At 37.8% G+C, this 19472-nt stretch overlaps 1 protein-coding gene and 1 pseudogene across 8 annotated transcripts in view; one reads left to right on the top strand and one right to left on the bottom strand.

Moving 5' to 3' along the window:
- Positions 1 to 19472, bottom strand: part of PDS5A (PDS5 cohesin associated factor A) — a 159037-nt gene that overhangs the window by 103497 nt on the left and 36068 nt on the right. For 4 of the 8 annotated variants that reach the window (XM_058299533.2, XM_058299545.2, XM_058299540.2 and 1 more), the window contains exons 3-5: positions 2235 to 2438; positions 1013 to 1099; positions 373 to 470 (exon numbers count right to left, since the gene is read on the bottom strand). The exons of 1 other annotated variant lie outside the window; for it this stretch is intronic. In XM_058299533.2, coding sequence (XP_058155516.1) covers positions 373 to 470; positions 1013 to 1099; positions 2235 to 2438 — 389 coding nt within the window. The remainder of the gene's footprint in view (positions 1 to 372; positions 471 to 1012; positions 1100 to 2234; positions 2439 to 19472) is intronic. 3 more of the 8 variants (XM_058299563.2, XM_058299553.2, XM_058299560.2) reach the window with 1 other exon arrangement.
- On the top strand, positions 13425 to 14163 carry LOC139436215 (translocon-associated protein subunit alpha pseudogene; annotated as a pseudogene).

Genomic DNA, 19472 nt, shown 5'->3' with positions numbered 1-19472 from the left:
AAGCATAATTTCCTTCTATAACATGGTACTTCATTATTTAACATCTTATACCAATTGCTTTATAATATGTCTGTTGTCTCTATAATTAAATTTCTTAAAAACAAGGGCTTAGGTTTTTTATTTCTTTATTGTTCCACAGCCAATAGCACAGATTGGGGTAAACAAGAAACTAATTAATTTAGATATCATTTAAAATGCAGTGTAAAGGGCAAATAGTTTTGAGAGACCAGAATTTCCCCCCCCTCTTCATGTTAAGTCTTTTAAGGAAAACAATTCCTTATAACATTAAAAGATCTTAATAAAACATGACATTTAAATATACACAGTAAGCAAAAGAGGCACTGAAACAAAAGTGCTTAAAAAATAACTTACTTGATCACTGAGAAGAGAGTCCTAAAAAGCTGAATAAAAATTTCATTGCAATCTTCCAATTCAAAGCAGATGTTATATGATTTAACCCAAGCTAAATTCTTTAAATAAATAAATAAAAATAATTATTTAATTATACATACACAGAATAGTTACACTAAAGAAAACTCATTAGAGAAATCTATTTTTTAGAATTAGAAAACTATATTAAAGACTATAAAAACCCAACATATAAATTAGTTATGTACTCTGATCTTTATAAAGACCTATTGGCATTAACCTCCTCAAACCAGAAAATACTGAATTGTTAGGGGTTGGTAGACACATATACATACTAAATATAAGGAACAGTGAAATTAACTCAACTCAATCCCCTTTTAGATTAGAAAAGAGAAAAACAGAGATGAAAAGAAAAGCTATAGTTCCAAATATATAACAGTTTTTCTAGTGGAATATATTTTATCTTTTTATATGAGGAAGAATAAAAAGATAATTATTTCTCTTATGAAATGTAAAAGACATTTCATTAAGTGGGTTTTGTAAGACAAAAGATTCATTTTCTATTATAAACTTATTATATAAAGAATTGTCTACTATGTGACATAAATAATGTGATATTTATTAAAGTTTGTTTTTTTTTTACCTCTAATAAATAAAAGTATCTATTAAATTGTGGACTCTTTGTATCTTCCAAACCTTTTAATTGTCTGGTAATAAACAAAAATATGTCCTGTTAAAAAAAATGATAAAATATATTAATTTAGAAACAAATATTTATCATTCACAACACTAATACTCTGCATATATATTACCCATTAAAAATTACAATAAAAGAAAATTCTCCTTTATCTGAATTCCTTTAAACTGTCTATTCCATTATTCAATATAACTGGAAAATATCAAATCACATAAAATTATATCCTTTAGGAGCAAAAATACATAGTTGTTTCTACAAATTCAGGCTTTCTCATCTGGGAGGAACACAGAAGGCTTTAACTCTAACTACCCTTGTTTTTTTTACAGTAGCACTTCTACTTTACTATCTTTACCTTACATCTTGGCAAACAATTATCTTCATTTTAAGGAGCTGCAAGTGAGTCTTTCCATTACTATTTCCTACATGTAAACAGTAATTTTCACTACTTAGTTCTGAATTTGGTTTGTGGCTACACAGTTGTGTGGAACAAAGGCAGTACTCTGGTACCAGGGTTGTACTTTTCATGATGACAGTGCTCCATTTCTTATTATGCTTTCTTTAGAAGTTTTAGCTCAGAATAGAATGTGGGACATCATAATTTCAGAACCATTTAAAAGAAAACAGTCCAAAGAATTAAAATTTGCCAAGAGTAAATTTCTTCAAAATGTGAAATGAGCTCAAGAGGTCAATTAAAAAGAGAAGCTCCTTGAACATTCTGAAGAAAGGCAAAACCACCAATATGAGCATTTAGTCTTCCATGCTGAATAACCTGCAGGGTAAAATAGTCATTTGAATGTGTAAACTCTAGTATAGTCTTTAAAAATAAAAAATAAAAAATAAAATAATTACAATGTCATTAATCTACTATGCATCTTTTGAACTTAGCCACCTGAGCTTTGTGATGGGTTATCCTGGAGGTTAGATATGACTAGACAAGGACCAGTTTAGACCCATACCTCAAAGTCTTATAAAATACCATTGTTTCCTGATATTTTTCATATTTCATTGATTCTCAATGAATAGTAACTAAATGAATACTAAGTTTGTTTTGCCGCTTACGAATATAAACTTCTTAAGATGGAAAGATGAGTAATTTGAAAGGTGTATTAAAAAGGTAACCTAAACTATAAAAATAAAAGTAAAATGATTTTGTAAAGATTTTATTTACCTTAAGTTTATCGTGGGAAGTATATGGAGCTTCTGGGGCATAGATTCGAAAGATGTCAGCCAAACAACATGCTACAAGGAGACGCACATCTTTATTGGGATTCCTGAGAAAGAATTCAGATGCAAGATGCAAAGCTAATGGGAGATACTGCTGTTTTTCGTCTTCTGAATCCTGATCCATATCCATAAAAGTTTTCACTACCATCTGTAATAATTTATAAAAGAAAAATATAATCAACTGCTGATACTTAGAAATCAGTGGAGAATGTTTTCTAAAAAATCATTTCCATTACAACACAAACTAGCAAATAAGTTACAATTGCAGGGTTTACAATGAGATTTTATTATACTTCATTTAAGGATTTGGGTAAAGAGAAGCGTAAAATGACTAGACTCAAAGATACCTATAAAGAACTGTCAACTTTTGGATTACTCATAGACACATTATCTACATTAGCATCAGCTTTATCAAGAACTCTCATTATTCATTTTTATACATCTTGTCCAAGAAAAAAGTTTTTGCCATATGAATAACCACATTCATTTGGTATTTAGCAACATTATCAATTATGTTTTGTTTATATTTTACTGTCAAAACTGCCCTGAGGGCAGCAAATGTAGTTCAAGTGGTTGAGCGCCTGCTTCCCATGTACGAGGTCCCGGGTTCGATCTTTGGTACCTCCCAAAAACAAACAAACAAACAAAACCAATACTCATTAGGGAGTGGATATAGCTCAGTGGCTGACTGACTGCTTTCCACATGGGTATGAGGGTCCTGGGGTCAATCCCCGGATATGTCCTTAAAACAAAATTAATGAATGCATATTTTAGGATCATTCTAAAATGCAGAGGTGTAAAAATATCCATAATTCCTGAATTCCAGAAAATACATGTCTTCTTTTCTACCTAAGTATTTTTGCCGTCTATTGCTATATAAAGAATCACTCCAAAACTTTGTTACTTAAGACAATAAAACATCAAATGTAATTTATGTGGGTCAGGAATTGGAGAAGGGCTTAGTTGAGTAGTTGAAGCTTAGAATCTCTCATGAAGTTGTGATAGGTTAGAACTGTAGTCATATGAAGGCTTTACTGGGTACGCAGGATCCACTTCAAAGGTGACTCCCTCATCTGGCACAAAGGCCTCAGTTCCTCTCTGCATGGCCCTCTCCAGAAGGCTGCTTGAGTGTCCTCACAGAATGGCAGCTAGCTTCCTCACAGTGACTGATCCAAGAGAGCAAGTCATAAGTGACGATATCTGTAGCAGTTTGATATTATTGTTGAATTCCAAAAAGAAATATTGGATTGTGTTTGTAAACTGATCTTTTCCTCTGGGCATATTAGATTACATTGGATTCAGAGGTTTACTTAAGTAATTATGTAAACCTCTTGTGCCAGTAGGGCATTGAGTCCTACTAAAGGGCATTGCAAAGGACAGAGTTGGAGAGTTTTTGATGTTGGAGTTTGATGCTGAAGCCTTAAGCTGGAGAAAATCATACCCTGTCATTTCCACAACAGCCTACTGATTATTCAAGTCAATTCAGTGTAGAGGGGTACTATATTTGGGGCCATCTTGAAGACTACCAAACCTCGCCTCATAATATTTATACTTCTATAGTCTTCTCCCACAATGACAATGCATTTGGCTACCTGACTTATTTTACCAATGGTTTATTAGCAAGCATGATACAAAGAGAGGTCTGATAAATTCTTGAATACTGAGGCTGGAATGCTCCCTACTGGAACCCAGTCAGTCATCACACTATTAGGAAGTCCAGACTACTCTAGAAAATGAACCATGTGTAGAAATCTGGCAGATGAGATACCATGTGAAGACACAGATCATTTGGGGGAGAAATGCGGTGCTCTAGCTGAACTCCCAGCTAAATATAGCAGCAAGAATGACCCAAGTCAACACCACATGGAACAGAAGAATCACACAGTCAACTCACAGAATTGTGAGAAATAAAAAATCACTTTTAGCCGCTAAATTTTCTTTTGCTGCACAGTAATAGTTTATTAAAACTGCATCTATTACACTTTTTTATATGTTTTGCACTGATGCAGGCAAACTAAAACTACATTACCCAGATTCTCTTGCAATAGGTTTGCAGTTGTATTTTTTTTTTTTTTTAATTTATGTTATTGGTTTTAATGCGGGAGCCTGGGAAGTAAGTACACAGAGGAGCAGAAAGAAGGCTTAATTAGACACAGCAGAGGCCCCTGGAAGACAGATGAGCCATTTGCCTGAAAGTCTACAGCTGGCCTTGTGGAGAAAATATAGCAGCTGAGCCCAGAGAGGAACCCAGGAAGCCTGAATTCTTGTAGACGTCAATAGCCATCTTGCTTCAACATGTGGCAACAAACTTTGGTAAGAAAAGTACCTTACGCTTTGTGGCCTGGTAATTGTAAGCTTCCACCCCCAATAAATACCCTTTATAAAAACAAACAAACAAAAAAGATTTGTTTTATTAATTTATTCCCCCACCCCCACTGTTTGTGCTCGCTGTTGGCTGTGTTCATTCACTGTGTGCTCTCTCTGTCTGCTTGTCTGATCCTTAGGAGGCACTGGGAGCCAAACCTGGGCCCTCCCATGTGGAAGCTCCATCGCTTGAGCTACCTCTGCTTCCTGCTTTATTGCTTGAGCCACATGTGCTTACCTGCAGTTGTAATTTTGGAAAGTACTAGTGTAGAAGAGGTTGTGGTGCTGCTGCTTCTGCTGTACTGGCTGATATATAGCATGAAGGAATTATATATATGTTGTGGAGGGCAGAAGGGAAATAGTTTTTCACTGATTAAGTTACTGGTTTCATGAAGACAGACAATGAGGAAGCATCTATTTTGTGCTGGTACTAATCTATTAGGTATGTGAGGCTCTGGAGCAAATTGCTGTGGAAAGGGTGATTTCCTAATTGCTGGAGAGACTTCCAGGAAGATGGCAGACTAGAAAGACACAGGACTCTCTTCTCTCCCAGAAAAAGAGCTAGAGGACAGGCTGAAATAGCCTAGAAAAAGTTCTTCTAGGATTTAGAACACCAGGGGAAGGTTGGAAACCGCCCAGAGGAGAAAGGGGCAAAGGAAAAGAAGTACGATGGCAAAACTGAGTTAAAAGCAGAAGCTACAACTGCCCATGCCCTCCCCTGCACTATGGACACTTGATTCTCAGGCTTCAGCTAGGCAGCTACAGACAAAAGGGCCCCCAGGGATCCAACTTCCCAGGAAAAGAGAGAGAGAGAAGAACACAGTCGAAGGCTAACTCAGCTTTTGACCCACCAATTTGGTCTGCTGTGTCCCATGAGCCCTTTCAGGCCTGATGGGGCTGGACCATTGTTTGCCATGGGAGCCCACAGTGAACTAAAGGGTTCCAACTCTCTCAATCTCCCTCTCTATTGGCCAGGACTGGTTGTTGAGGATGCAGAGAAGAGTGGAATTATTTTCTACCCAGGAAAAGAGAAGGGGCTGCCAGCAAAGTTTGGAGAACTGCCTATGAGAAAGTGTGAACTACGAGGCTCTTAGCCTTAAGATAAGATCCTCTATAGCACTGATCAACAAATACACTCTGACCAGGCATTAAACTGAGAGGGCTGCCAAAAAGCGCCATCTGCTGGCAGGCCAAAGAAGTACATGGAAGGAAATTAAAAATAAAAAAATGAGAGGGGCTCTTTCTAGCCTTTACAGCCTCCATCCACAAGGCCCTAGGAAGCAGGCCTGCAACCCATTACTGGGTCCAGGGCCCAGATTTTAACAACTAACAAGGACAATGCTAAAGGTCAGAACAGGGTGAACCAAGAATCAAAGAAAAGCAGTCACACACAGCCTCCTGCCACTAAATCCCTACAAAAGAGGGAGAAATTGAGTAAACACACCATCCTACTCAGATTCCTAGACATTAGCAAAATTATAAGACATCCTAAGAGAATAGAAGAAATGACCCAAGAAAAGGAATATATCAAAGTCCCAGAAGACGCAAGGATTTAAGACAACTAATCAATGAAATGCATATAAATTTCCAAAATCAAATTAATAAGCTGAAAGACAATATGGCTAAAGAGATAAAGGACATCAAGAAGACACTGAGGGAGCAAAAAAGAATTTGAAAACCTAATTACTGGAGTAGTTATTGTAGTATATCCCTAGTTAAAAGTTCCAAAGTAGGGAAGTGGATGTGGTTCAACAGATAAGAGTGTCTGCTTACCACATAGGAGGTCCAAGGGTTCGATACCCAGGGCCTCCTGGCTCGTGTGGTGAGCAGGGCCACATGTAGTGCTGCTACGCACAAGGAGTGCCAGCCCATGCAGGGATGCCCCTGCATAAGGGTGCCCCCTGTGCAAGGAGAGTTGCCCCACACAAAACTGCAGCCCACCCAGGAGTGGTGTCACACACACGGAGAGCTGACACAGCAAGATGACTCAACAAAAAGAGACACAGATCTCCAGTACTGTCTGATGAGAATAAAAGTGGACATAGAAGAACACACAGCAAATGGACATAGAGAACAGACAAAGGGGTGGTGGGGGGGATAAATTAAAAAAAAAAAAAAAGTTTCAAGGTAGCTTCTAGATTTCCCCACCTTTCTGATTTGAGCTCAGGAAGCAGCACTCCTGGTGAGCCAACTACATGATGTTCCCTAGGATTCCATTCCTGGAAGCATGGGTTAGAGCCTGCTCTCTCAGTCCTTCCAAATTATTTTATAAACAAAATCCCCTGTCTGCTTAAAACACATATTACAATATATACATAGTAATACGACATAAAGACATATTACTATCTTTGACAAATGAATCCTCACAAGTGTGTTTAACATATACCTTGCCATTCTGGCCTCATTAAGACCCTTAAACATACCAGAGGCCCTTGTGCCATTAGTCTTTGTAGACCAATCTGTTCTTACCTCATCTAAGTTTATTATATACTTGTGAGAATAAAGAAGTTCTTGAGGGGAGCGAGTGTAGCTCAGTGACTGAGCGCCTGCTTCCCATGTACGAGGTCCAGGGTTCAATCTCCAGTACCTCCTTAAAAAAAAAAAAAGGAGGTCTTGAATATGTTTGTTGAAATTTTCTTGTGAATTTTGATGCTCTATACCTATTTAGCTATTTGGGTCTTAGTACTTCTTTCTCTTCTTTGAAGGAATGGGTAAGGAAAATCATAATCTGCATAATAATCAGGTTAGACTTGTCACTTTCAAAAAATTACTTTTTGATAATAAGTTATGAGTATGAAATGTTGTGTAGTTTTAGAGAATATAATTCTATGACCATACAAATTCTTCTGTGAATAACACTAAGTAATTAATACATTGAGAAGAGGGAGGGAAACACCAAACTTTTGAGTACCACCTACTTATCCCTCAATCCACATTCTACTTCAGGATATTTAAAAAACACATATCCAAAGAAAAGTTTAGTTTCCCCCAGATAATAGGTATAGATAGAGAATAAATGCTTTCAAGCAGTGTGTTTTCATTATTTACACAGCTGACCAGTTTCTTGGGCAAAGCTTGGCCTTAAATGTACATATGCGTCCCTCTTCTGAATGGATGGAATAAAAATTAGTTTTCTCTGATGCTACATTTAGACAAATTAAAACACCTTATGGTTGTTTTTCTTATTTACAAAATCCCCAGCAAAAAACGCAAATATAATTGCAATTTGTTGAAGGTTTGAGACAGCTACAGTACACTTTATTATCAGGAGGGATAGAAAAATCCTCTAGTATTTTTGAGATGAAACAGAGTGACAGATAGGAAAAACAACAAACTGAAATTTTTTCAGGGAAGAGGTGATACATTATTATTCTAAACGGATTATTTAAATTGTGAATTGGCAAGATGTGACTATTAAAAGCTGACATTAGGGAAGTGGCTGTGGCTCAATCAGTTGGGCTCCTGTCTACCATATGGGAGGCCCTAGGTTCACGTCCTGGGGTTTCCTTGTGAAGGCAGGCTTGCCTGCATGCCATGGAGTGCCACCTGGCCCGCAAGCATCGCAGAGAGCCAACTCAGCAAAGTGACACAACGAAACAGGGAGACAAGTAAAAAAAACACAGAAGAGCGGGCAGCGAATGGACAGAGAGAGCAGACAACAAGCAAGCTGCAAGGGGGGGGTGAATAAATTTAAAAAAAATACAGACACACAAAAGAACGCACAGTAAATGGACACAGAGATCGACAGCAAGCAAGCTGCAAGGGGGGGGAGGGAAAAAAGTTGGCATTAATTGATAAGAATGCTTCTTTAGGATTATGCGAGAACTATTGGTGTCGAGCTTGCCATCAGAACTATGCACTCAGAAAAATGACTGGGATGATCAAAAGACCTTAATTACATTGTTTTTAAGTGAGTACATGTAAAATAAGTAAAAGTGATTAGCCTCCCCCACAAAGCCAATGCAATACCAATAAAAATCTCAGCCACTTTTTAGGGGAGGAGAGTATTTAAAAAAAGAAGGGAAACTGACTCTAAAATTTAAATGGAAATGCAAAAGGCCTAGAAGAGCTTAAATAATTTAAAAGGAAGAACAACATTAGAAGGTATATCTTACCTGATTTCAAATTTTTCTTCAAAGCAACAGTAACCCAGACAATACATTAATGGCAAAAGAACAGACATATAGTACAAAGTTACCGAATACTTAAAAGGGTGCAGGGAAGAGGACGTGGCTCAAGTGTTTGCGCTCCTACCATATGGGAGCCCTATCTACCATAAGTGAGGCCCCAGGTTTGATTCCCGGGGCCTCCTGATGAAGGCAAGCTGGTCCACGCTGCAGAGAGCTGATAACCTGTGCCGCAGAGAGGTGAGCTGGCACAGCAAGGTGATCCAACAAAGAGAGTCTCAAAGGAGAGACAGTGAGAGACACAGCAGACCAGGGAGATGAGGTGGTTCAAGCAATTGAGTGCCTCTCTCCCACACCAGGGGTCCAGGACTGGTTCCTAGTCCCTCCTGAAGAGAAAGATAAGCAGACATGGAAAGAACACAAAGCAAATGGACAGAGAGAGAGCAGACAGAGAGTGCAAACAACAAACAAGGGGAGGGGGGAGTCTACCATTACAAGAGCTAAATTTTTTTTTAAAGATTTATTTTTTTATTCCCCCCATCCCTCGTTGTCTGCACTCTCTGTCTGCTCTCTGTGTCCATTTGTTGTGTACTCTCTGTGTTTGTTCATCTTCTCTTTAGGAGGTAGAGAGAACCAAACCTGGGACCTCCCATGTGGAAGAGAGGTACTCAAATAGCTTGAGTCACTTGAGCTCCTTGGTTTGTTGTGTCTCTCATTGTCTTTCCTCTCTGTGTCTCTTTGTTGCATCAGCTTGCCATGCCAGCTCACTGTCTTGCTTGTCTTCTCTAGGAGACACCAGGAACTGAACCTGGTACCTCTCATGTGGTAGGTGGGAGCTCAATTGCTTGAGCTACATCCGCTTTGCAATAGATAAAATTTAAAATTCCTAAGAAGGAAACAGGAGAAAATCTTTATGATCTTGCATTACGCAAAGATAGCTTGGAAAGAGACTCAAAAACAAGAATAAAAGAAAAAAATTGATAAAGTCACCCTTCATCAAAATTTTAAAATTCTGCTCATTGACGAAAACCATTATAAAATAAAAACAAGTCAGAGACTAAGGAAAAATATTTGCAAAGCATATGCTAAAGGACTGTATGTAGATAGAATATATAAATAACTCAAAAAAACTAAATAGTAAGACAAATCAATTATATAATGGGCAAAGATCTGCAAACACACTTTGCCAAAGAAGATATAAGAATGGGAAATACGCAGCAAATAGACACAGAGAACAGACAACTGGAGTGGGGGGAGAAGGGGAGAGAAATAAATAAATCTTAAAAAAAAAAAGAATGGGAAATAAGCACAAGAAATAATGCTCAACATCACTATTCATCAGTGATGTACAAATTAAAACCACAATGAGGGGGCAGATGTAGCTCAAGCAGCTGCGCTCTTGCTTCTCACATGGGAGGCCCCAGTTTCGGTTCCCAGTGTCTCTTGAAGCAGACATGAATAACAAGCAAAATACAGGAAAGAACCAACTCGGGGAAACTGATGTGGCTCAGTAGTTGAGCGCTGGCTTCCCAAATATGAGGTCCCAGGTTCAACCCATGGTCCCTGGTACTGCAAAAACCCCCACAAAAACTCCACAGTGATATTGCTACATACCCACTCAAATGACTAGAATTAAAAAGACACCACCACATGTACGTAAAAATGTGGGCAACTAGAATTATTATACATTGCTGGAGGGAATACAAAATGTTATAGCCACTTTAGAAAACTCTAGCAATTTCTCATAAAGTTTTACATATATCTCCCAATGTAAACAATCCCACCCTTATTTACCCAAGAGAAATGAAACATATCCATGCAAAAACTTGTACTCAAATGTCCATAACTTTACTCATAATAGCCAGATGTTGAGAACAACCCAAATGTCAATCAATTGGTAAATGGAAAAACACATTATGTGTATGGTCTAAACAAAGATATATGTGGTCTATCCATACTACTAAGCAATAAAAAAGAAAAAGAACTATTACTGATATTTGGAACATGGATGAATCTCAAAAGCATTATAAGTGAAAGAACCAGACACAAAAGACTACACACTTCACAGTATCATTTAGAAATTCTAGAAAAGGCAAAAGTTAAAGAGAAAAACAATAAAATAGTTAAGAGCTGAATGACAGTTGAAACACCAAAATTTGTTGGATATTACTAAAGTAAATCTTAAGAGAAATTCATAGATTTAAATCTGTCAGAAAACAAAAAAAAAGAAGGAAATGAGTTTACCAATCTAGACAAATTACCTGCAGAATTGTGGTTGTAATAACTTATACTGAGCACTTATTATGTGCCACATATTATTGTTTTCAGTATCTCAGATGCACAAACTCATTTAACTTTCAAAGTACCCAAAGGTAGGAGGCTTCTTTGCTAAGATAGAGTAACAGGAATTGATTAACCCTTATACCGCAAACAAATAAAAATGGGACAAGATATATGAAGCAGTGGTTTTCAGGTAGTAGACATAAGGCAAGGCAATAAAGGACAGTGATTCCTGACAGAGTGAGACTTATCATGATACCAGATCCTTGCTATAGTCTCCAGGCCACAACACAGGTAGGAAAACAGGAAGAATTGAAGGGATAGAGCTGGTAGTTCAGGAAGGCTAAAGAAGCTAGAATTCCAAGGGTAGGGCACTGGAGAGAAAAGGATAGACAGCCTTGAAGAGATATGTGGAAGGTCTCCCCTTGAGTTTTCAGCAGAGCACTGATGAGCACAAACATGAGGAAACTACCTGAGGCTGGGAAAAGCAATTCAAAAGAAAGAGAGGAACAATCCAAAGGACAAAGCACCCAGAGTGGGAAACCTTGTAATACACAGGAATTTAGACAGAGCAGTCTGACATGTACACATCTAGCCCTAGACTAAAATTTCCTAGGCTGAAAATTGCTATACTAAAGCCCTAGGCTAAAGTTTGCTCTGGTCCCACCTAACAAAATATAAAAGCAAGCCTTGAAAGAATCAAGAGTGCCCAAAAACATAAAACTGGAGAGGGGTAACAAAATTGTAACCCAAGCAATATTCATCTACTTCTTTCTCTAAGGACACTAAAGACCAAGATAAAATTCTAAGAAATAGAGAATTAAAACAAAAAGAACAATAAACAAGGCTGATATGCGGTGTGAGTATAGTTGAAAAACCACACAGTTTAGGGCCATGTATGTCACTAGAAGGAAAGCCAGAGGATGAAACATGAGATTGTCTTACGTAGTGAATCCTGCTGTGGATGATGAATGTGATCAACAGTACAAATATATGAATGCTCTTCCATGACTTAGAATAAATATACATATTACTATTATAGTTAATAGTACAAGAATGTTCTTTCATGAATTATAACAAATGTAAAATACTAATAAAAGTTATTAATAGGGTGGTAGATGGGAAAAAGATACACCTAACAAAAACTATGGATGACAGTTAATAGTACTATTTTAAGAATCTCTCATTAATTTCAACAAAGGTAACTTAAAAAATAGTATAATTAGAAAAAACCGCTATCATTAATCGTAACAAAAGTTCTATAGCAATGCATGATGTTGGTGGTGGGGTTGTATATGGAAAACCTGTATTTTATGCATGATTGTTGTATAACCCACACTTCTCTAATAAATAAATTTAAAAAAAACAAAAAAACAATGAACAAAACCAAAAACTGCTTAGTTTTGCTATAAAAAGACTAACAACTCTATCATGGGTGGTCAAGAAAAAAAAGACTCAGAAACTGAAATAACATGCAAAATGAAAAAAGGAAATAGCTACAGATAAAAAGGAGATGTCTGTCTTCATTAGAAGTTGTAAGTCCCATGTTCCCCTATGTCTGAAAAGTGTTTCCTCAACGCTAAATACAATAAAATATTTGCTAGATAAAGTTGTGATGATCTGGTCATTGAATATATGAAGATGTTCACTTTTAAAAGCATGATATTTTATTTCTAAGAAGGGAAAAACGAAAAAACAATTTTAAAAAAAGGGAAGAACATTTCTAAAGAGGAATTAAGGTGGTTTTAAGCCTGACATTTTTATTAGTTACACTTCAGAAGTCTTAAAGGGCGGGTGAAGAGTAACGCCATTACCACTGAGCCTTCCATAGCACTCACCACCAGGCACTGGACACCAACTGGTCGTACCATGACCATGAGACTCTTCCCTGCCTGCTCCTGCTTCTCTTGTGTTCCCAGCTACTTTCTTTTTTTTTTTTTTAAGTTCTTTTTTTTTTATTTCTCTCCCCTTCCCCCCCCCACCCCCAGTTGTTTGTTCTCTGTGTCCATTCACTGTGTGTTCTTCTTGTGTTCACTGTATTCCTGTCAGTGGCACCCAGAATCTGTGTTTCGTTTTGTTGTGTCATCTTGCTGTGTCAGCTCTCCATGTGTGCGGCGCCATTCCTGGGCAGGCTGTGCTTTTCTTGCGCTGGGCAGCTCTCCTTGTGGGGCACACCCCTGCGTGGCACAGCACTCCTTGCGCGCATCAGCGCTACGCGTGGGCCAGGTCATCACACGGGTCAGGAGGCCCTGGTTTGAACCTTGGACCTCCCATGTCGTAGGCGGACACCCTATCCATTGGGCCAAATCCGCTTCCCCACAGCTACTTTCTTGCTCAAAGGCAGCCCTGGAGGCTCATTTGTAATGGCCCAGTTCTCACAGAGGATGAAGAAACAGTGAAAGATTCAATAATTGAAGATGAAGATGATGAAGGTGAGGTGGAAGAAGATAAGCCCAAAGATTTGGCAGAAGAGAAAGAGGAAGAAGACATTGGTTAACCTGAAGCATCACCAAGTGCACATACAACTATCCTATTTGTAAAAGGAAAAGATTTTCTAGCAAATAACATTGTGAAGTTCCTGGTAGGTTTTATAAACAAGGGTACAAAAGACATTATTGTTGAATCCTTAGATGCCTAATTCCATTATCCTCAGGATTTATATCCTCAGTTTTATATCCAGAATTTCATAGCTCTTCCTCTGAACACTGTTGTGCCACCCCAGAGACAGGCAACTTTTGATTACTCCTTCATTCCTGCAGAGTCCAAGAGTGGGCGACCGTTTGATCTGGTCATCAATCTGAACTACAAAGATCTGAATGATATAGTGTTTCAAGATTTGTCTTCAATCAAACAGTTATAATTATTGAAAGAGAGGATGGGCTAGATGGAGAATGTTCCTTGCCGGTTTTGGGCTACTTATTGTTGGTCTCCGTCAATTCCTAGAATCTAGAAAGCACAGAAGAATGATACAAAAAGTAGAAATGGGTATATCAAGTCAGAAGGATGTTGATAAGAGTTGGATTTCTCAGCACACTTTGAATCAGATCAGTAAGGTTGCCCAGAAAACGGGTGCAGAAGAGATCAGTGGGATCTGACGAGTAAATGTTCCTATGTGCAAAATAAAGGCTTAAAGGAAGTCCATTCCACTAAATGGTGAATATCTACCTATACGTTTAATTAAATTACAAAGTTCCTTATGCCTTCCTGCTGATGAAAAAATATACTTAATGCCTGGAGGTAGAGATGCCATCTTAAATCTGAGAGGATAAAAGCATACATGGACTAAAGGCAGAACAGAAAGACTTTAGGTCCTTGACAATATCAATAACTATAGTGCTAGCAATGGACTATCTAAACATGGATTTCTTGTTGCACGTCATAAAAAATCCCTTGTTTAATCCTCTGTTTTGGAAGATTTTTAGTTATTTGCAACTGAACACACTCCTGACAAATTTGCTGAGATAAAAAATTTAATAAAATAAATCTGATGAATGTCAAAATAAGATTTCATATCATTTAAGACTCAAATGATCAGTTCTGAAATTAATTTATGAACACTGCTAACTCTAACATCCTGATTATTTTGTCTAGAACTTTTATCTGGCCTTGCACTCTCCCTGACCCTCCTTCTGGTTTTATATTTCCTACAATTTCCTTTTTATTTTATTAATTGGAACATTCGCCATATAATAGTTAATGAGTATGTGGGAATTTTCATTCGTTCACTCATTTATTCATTCAGTCAGTATATTCAACAAACATTTAATGAGTACTTGTATATTTCAGCACCTGTGCTAAGAAGGCTACAAAGCAGGCAGACAGGGAAACTACCCATGCAAACTTTGTCTTCTAAAGGTTGCAGTACGGTAATTAAAAAACAAATATGAATTTCAGAAGATGGTAAGTTTATTTTCTGAAAATAATAGGGTGAGATGATGTGAAAGAAGCCTACTTTATTTCCTTTATTTACATTTTCCGAACATAGTAATACTTGTACATGATATAAAATTTTAAAGGTACATATGGGAGAAGTCTCCCCACCACCCTATCCTCTAACTACCAAGTGCCTCTCTTAGAATTAACCAGTTAAAATTTACTACCTTTTCAGAAGACATTCTTTGCATACAAATCAAATTAGTTACTTTAGAAAAACATATAAATGGCATATCATACACCACTGCTTTCCAAAATTAGCATGCATATACAATGCCTGAGGATCTAGTTAAAAATGCTCATTCTATATCAGTGGGTCTGGGGTGAGTTTGTAAATTCTGCCTTTCTAACGATGTCTAGATGAAAGAAGCATTTTCATTCCTTCGCTCAGTATACTCAACAAGATGTAAACCATAATGTACCTAAAAATTTAGAAACTGTACAGTCTTAAAATATAAACCATAATGTAAACCAAAATCGAACCATGTTTGGTACCTATATTTCAATATCTGTACATCAGCTACAGCAAATGTAACATGAACATGTAAAAAGGTCATTGCTGGGGAAGGGAGAAAAAGTTTTGATGTTGGATAAATGGGAGTCCCCTATACTGTATAGGTGACTTTACTGTGATCTAAAATTTTTTTGAAGACAAAATTAAAAACAAAAAACAGGATGTAGACTCTGGGGAAGGAATGAAAGAAATTGCCTTGCCACTGTACATACAGGGGAATGCCTATTACACTGATGAAAGGCAAAATGTCAAAAACAGTTTTATGGTATTTTTTATTTTTTAATACCCCATTTTTTACTTTACTTTAGCTTTTCTAAATTAGTATGCATTCTATTTCAAATCTTTAAATCTATCATTACTATTTCATTTTCCTACTAGTTGAATTTGGCAATATATTAGGCTTCATTTTTGAAGTAGTTTTGGACCACAGAGGGGTTCAACCATGGCAGGGGAGGATCACTGGTGTGGGTTGTTATTAATGGGGGACACATGGTTGGGAGGGAGTTCTCCAGCACATGTATGAAGGGTATATAAAAATGTTCGGATATTTGTTGGCTATTTTCATAGTAGTTATACTTACAAATGACAATCGAGGGAGTGCCGAGTTCCTAGCCAGGGGAGCTCTGTCACATTCCCAATGGAACAGCAACAATCCCCCAAGTGCAAGGGCAAAGACCAGTGAAGAAGGATGGTCCAATGATGAGCCCTTGATACTGATGACTATGACTATGCTTATGAGCCTGTGTGCCTGAAATTTCAACCAGGCCTAGAGCTGCAGGGTGCCTAAGAGTTACCTCCTGAGAGCCTCATGTTGCTCAAATGTTATCACTCTCTAAGCCAAACTCAGCATGTAAATGCATTACCTTCCCCCAAGTGTGAGACATGACTCCTGGGGATGAGCCTCCCTGGCACGAAGGGATTACTACCAATCACTAGCTGGTGATGCAACTAGAAAAAGACCTTGAATAAAAGGGGGCTAATGGTAAAGACAAATGAGTTTATATGGCCAATAGTCTTCAAAAAAGAGTCAGGAGGTCATCAGAGGGGTCGTGCTTATGCACATCTCAGCAGGATCCAAGAGACAGGCAAAGTAGATACAACCCCAGGTACTGGTGCTCCTGACAGCTACAGAGACACACAAGTTCTATGGTCATGGCAGATGGCTCTGGAGTTCAGTGCCTTTTCAGTGGGTCCTACTTTGGAATTTGTGTTCCTATGATGGAGTTGGACTCAGATGTGACCTTTCTACACAAGCCTCTTCTGTCACTTTTACTGAATATGTGGTTGACACTGGGGTTGGTGAATACTCAGGAGACTTGAATCTCTGAACTGGCCAAATGCCAGCTGGGCCCTGATCCTCAGCAGAATTCCAACTCCTACTCTCTGATCCGTTCGACTTACCCAGGTCAGCTAAGAGGGAGGTGAAGATGGTCAACCACCACACCAGGGAACAGAGAGTGTCTACAACTGCAAGCAGGAGAATCGCATCCATTGCCATGTGGGATCTAAGCCCCTATCAATTTATAGGTGGAGTGGACATCACCATCCCAGGATCCACAGGATGGCGGGATAAAATATGGATTAGAGTGAACTTACTGATATTCTGCTGTAGAACTATTGTCTTTATTCTTTTTCTTTTTTTTTTTATGGTTACATAAGCTTCCATTACTATACCAGTAGTACTAATACCTAATACTTATTGACTGATTTCCAAACACTATTCAAATCACTTTACATGTTTGAAGTAACTCTTGTAATTCTTGTAAATATATACCTTTATCCCCATTTTAAAAATGAAAAATCTGAGATGCAGAAAAGTTAATTAGTCCAAAGTCACATAGCTAATAAATGGTAGGAGTGAAGCTCAAATCCAGATATTCTGGTTGCAGAGCCTTGCTCTTGGATCCCTATACTATTCTGCTTTCCAACCATATAAATGCACCATAAATTGTTTAACAAACTTTTTAATTTATGTATATGTAGGTTGATTCTAACATTTTATGAACAGTGCTACACTTTGTGTACACACACACACACAAAACCTTAATAAAATGTGATTAATTTCTAAAAGTGATATTACAAGGAAGAGTATATAATGCTGAAGGTTTTTTTTAAAAGAGGGAATAAAGTTGAATCCCATTTAAAGTTGTCAAAATTACCTACATGGGTTATCTCATTTCAGAGCACATTTATCCTTTGAAGCAATTATCATAATAAAATAATTATTTAAGTTCTACCCCTCGCATTAGACCTCTACTCCATGAGGGCAGAGACTGTCAATCTTTTTACTATTTTAACCCTGGTGCCTAGCACAGTGCCTGGCACACAACTGGGAAACCAATAGACCCTACTTAAATTAATGAGTTGATTATTGTTATAGGCAGTTATAAGGGCTGCAGACTACAAAGGATTTCCCTTCTAAATCCCTACAGATATTTTCAGAGTCCTCCAGAAAACTGAATGAAGTAATGTATACAAAGTAGTATAGAAAGACAGGCACTTAGTGCTCAATAAATGTTATCTTTTTCATACCCAAAGGCTATAGTATTTCTTTATGGACGCACTTTCCCTTATCTTTATCTCTCTACCCAGAAGAATCTTGATTAACTGATTAAAGATTAAATCACTCCAGTTTAAAACTGATCAAATCACTCCAACTCTTGCCTTTGTTCTGTGGCTTTTTAGATGTTATCTATTGTAAACAATTTTTTTTTTTAAAGGAATGAATCTGGGACCTGGTGTGTAGGAAGCTGGCATTTGACCATTGAACTACATGTCTCCCTTGCCTTGGTATTTTCATTTGCTTGTTTGTTTTTAGGAGGCACTGGGAAGGGAAATGTGGACCTCCAATTGGGAAGCAGGTGCTCAAACGCTTGAGCCATGTTCACTCCCCTCCAGTTCTATTTTGATTTTGCAATTCAAACCTACTTTCTTGGCCTTATCCTAACACTTTTATTGACTTTGAATAGTCATTTTATAGATGTTAGACCACTTCTCTTCTACTTAACACAGATCAACTGAAATTGCTTAGAAAATTTGGGAAAACCTTAAAAAAAAAATCAAGTGAAGTTTTGTTTCTGTTCTAAATGTAAATTATCTTCATTGATTTTCCCCCTCCCTATGAGTTGGGCTCCTTGTGATAGAGATGACATAGAGAATGAGATAGCGAAGAATTAAAAAGAACAAAGATGATTCCTTACTTTGCAAATGTAAAACTAAATGGATATTTAAAAAATTCTTTAGGAAGCTTACCAGACAAAAAAACTGCCACAGAGTTCATTAAATCTAAGATGGGGGAAGGGGACTTGGCCCAATGGATAGAGCATCCGCCTACCACATGAGAGGTCAGCGGTTCAAACCCCAGGCCTCCTTGATCCGTGTGGAGCTGGCCCATGCGCAGTGCTGATGCACACAAGGAGTGCCCTGCCACGCAGGGGTGTCCCCTGAGTAGAGGAGCCCCACGGACAAAGAGTGCACCCTGTAAGGAGAGCCACCCAGTGTGAAAGAAAGTGCAACCTGCCCAAGAATGGCGCTGCACACACGGAGAGCTGACATAGCAAAGATGACGCAACAAAAAGAAACACAGATTCCCATTGCTGCTGCTAAGGATAGAAGTGGTCACAGAAGAACACACAGCGAATGGACACAGAGGGCAGACAACTGGGGGCGGGGGGGAATAAAAATGAATGAATGAATGAATGAATGAATGAATGAATGAATGAATGAATAAATCAATCTAAGATGGAATTAATTTTCAGGTGATAAGTTTAGACCTATACCAACTCTCCAAAGATTATATCTAAGAATAAGGACTGATTTTACGTTTAATTATTTGACTTTTAATTATTCCCCAACTGAAGACAATGACAAATAAGAATATTGTGTTAACTACTTATCCTCATTGATCTTTCAAAATAAATATCTTTTTGTCCTATAGGACAAACATCCCAACTGATTTTACTAT

This window comes from Dasypus novemcinctus, chromosome 1 (genome assembly GCF_030445035.2).
Source record: "Dasypus novemcinctus isolate mDasNov1 chromosome 1, mDasNov1.1.hap2, whole genome shotgun sequence".
Lineage (NCBI taxonomy): Eukaryota > Metazoa > Chordata > Mammalia > Cingulata > Dasypodidae > Dasypus > Dasypus novemcinctus.
Note: the sequence above shows the minus strand (reverse complement) of the source record. Positions and strands in the feature narration are given on the sequence as shown.